This window comes from Marmota marmota, unplaced genomic scaffold (assembly GCF_001458135.2).
Source record: "Marmota marmota marmota unplaced genomic scaffold, marMar, whole genome shotgun sequence".
Taxonomy (NCBI): Eukaryota; Metazoa; Chordata; class Mammalia; order Rodentia; family Sciuridae; genus Marmota; species Marmota marmota.
The window spans coordinates 3,597,857-3,599,367 of NW_025999898.1; the positions used below are offsets into that span (position 1 = coordinate 3,597,857).

At 45.1% G+C, this 1,511-nt stretch overlaps 1 gene segment (V, D, J or C); it reads left to right on the forward strand.

Moving 5' to 3' along the window:
* The first annotated feature begins 223 nt into the window (after positions 1-223).
* On the forward strand, positions 224-1,037 carry LOC125615122. The segment is given in 3 exon segments: positions 224-320; positions 431-765; positions 993-1,037. Coding segments are annotated over 3 exon segments (426 nt in total).
* The last annotated feature ends 474 nt before the right edge of the window (positions 1,038-1,511 follow it).

The following is a 1,511-nucleotide window of genomic DNA, read 5'->3' on the forward strand; positions in this document are numbered from 1 at the left end:
AGCCACCTGGCTCTGCCTGGTGCTCTCTTGATAGAGATCACAGCTGTGATCTCCCACACCAATGAGCAAACCCAACTCCACCCCTGCACACCCAATTGGCATCTGTTTACATAAATGTTAACCAGGGCCCAGGGTTCAATTAGAAAGCCTGGATGATTTAATTTGTATAGATCAACCCTCCCCTTCTCAGTGTATAAAGAGAGCAAGAGAGAGACTGGGGGGAACCTCTGCTCAGTATCAGGAACAGAAGGCAGAGCTTAGGATTATCTTCACAATGGCCTGGTCCTGTCTCCTCTTCACATTCCTTGTTCAGTGCACAGGTGTCATGATATGGAGGAGGAATATGGTGTGGGAGTTCTCTGATATGGATCCTAATTCTACTCTTGTTTCTAGGCAAAAATCACCCTCTCTGTGTCTCTCTCTCTTTCAGAGTCCTGGGCCCAGTCTGTGCTGACTCAGCAGCCCTCACTGTCTGGGACTCCAGGAGAGATGGTCACCATCTCCTGCACTGGAAGCAGCAACAATATTGGGGGTGGCTCTGATGCACACTGTTATCAGCAGTTCCCAGAAACAGCCCCTAAACTCCTTATCTATGGTAATAGTATTCGACCCTCAGGGGTCCCTGATAGCTCCTCTGGCTCCAAGTCTGGCAACTCTGCTTTACTTACCATCACTGGGATTCAGCCTGAGGATGAGGCTGACTATTTCTGTCAGTCTTATGATTACAGCCTTGGTGCTTGCACAGTGCTCCAGGCTCATGGGGAAGTAAGACAAGAGCACCTTTTGCCATCTGTCAGGAAGGGAAACACCCAGCAGCTTTGCTCATGCTTGACTTTGGACATTTTTTTTGCTGCCAGTACTATAGGCCCAGCTGAATCTCCTAGTACTTCTTTGAGTGAGGAGCCTCTTGACCTCTTTCCTCAGACTCATTCACAACAGGATGTCCCTAGGAAAATGTCTCCATATAAACATAAATAATTTCTCCTTTTTAGCTTGAGATGCTGAACATTCAGGATGTTGTGGTCTCCTTTACCTGAAGTTTAGGTGATGTGGCAGCCAGTGCAACCCTGATCATCTCAGTTTTGACATCTGATGGGGAATCCTGTGGTTCTTTTATCTATTCTTCCTTATTTACAGAGAGCTGTGTCATCTCTCCTTGATTCTCATTATGTAATCCAGTGATTCCTATTGTAGCCAATTTTTATATAACTTTTCTTTTGTGGGATATTTGGCAGACATTAACTACCCAGGAATGAAATTCTGTACAAATATTGAGATATGTTCACACATTTGAGAACATCCACACATAAAGTCAAGAAACCCATCACACCCCACAAACCTCTTGTGCCCTGTGGGAATACTTCCTCTATCTCTTCTCACAGCACCTCCCAGGCAACCAGTGGTTGCTCTCTGTGGTATTTGGTCAGTTTTTACTTTTGCAAAGTTTTATGAATGGGATCATACAGTAGGTATTCCTTCCTTAATGTCTTCATCACCCTATAAAACTGCTA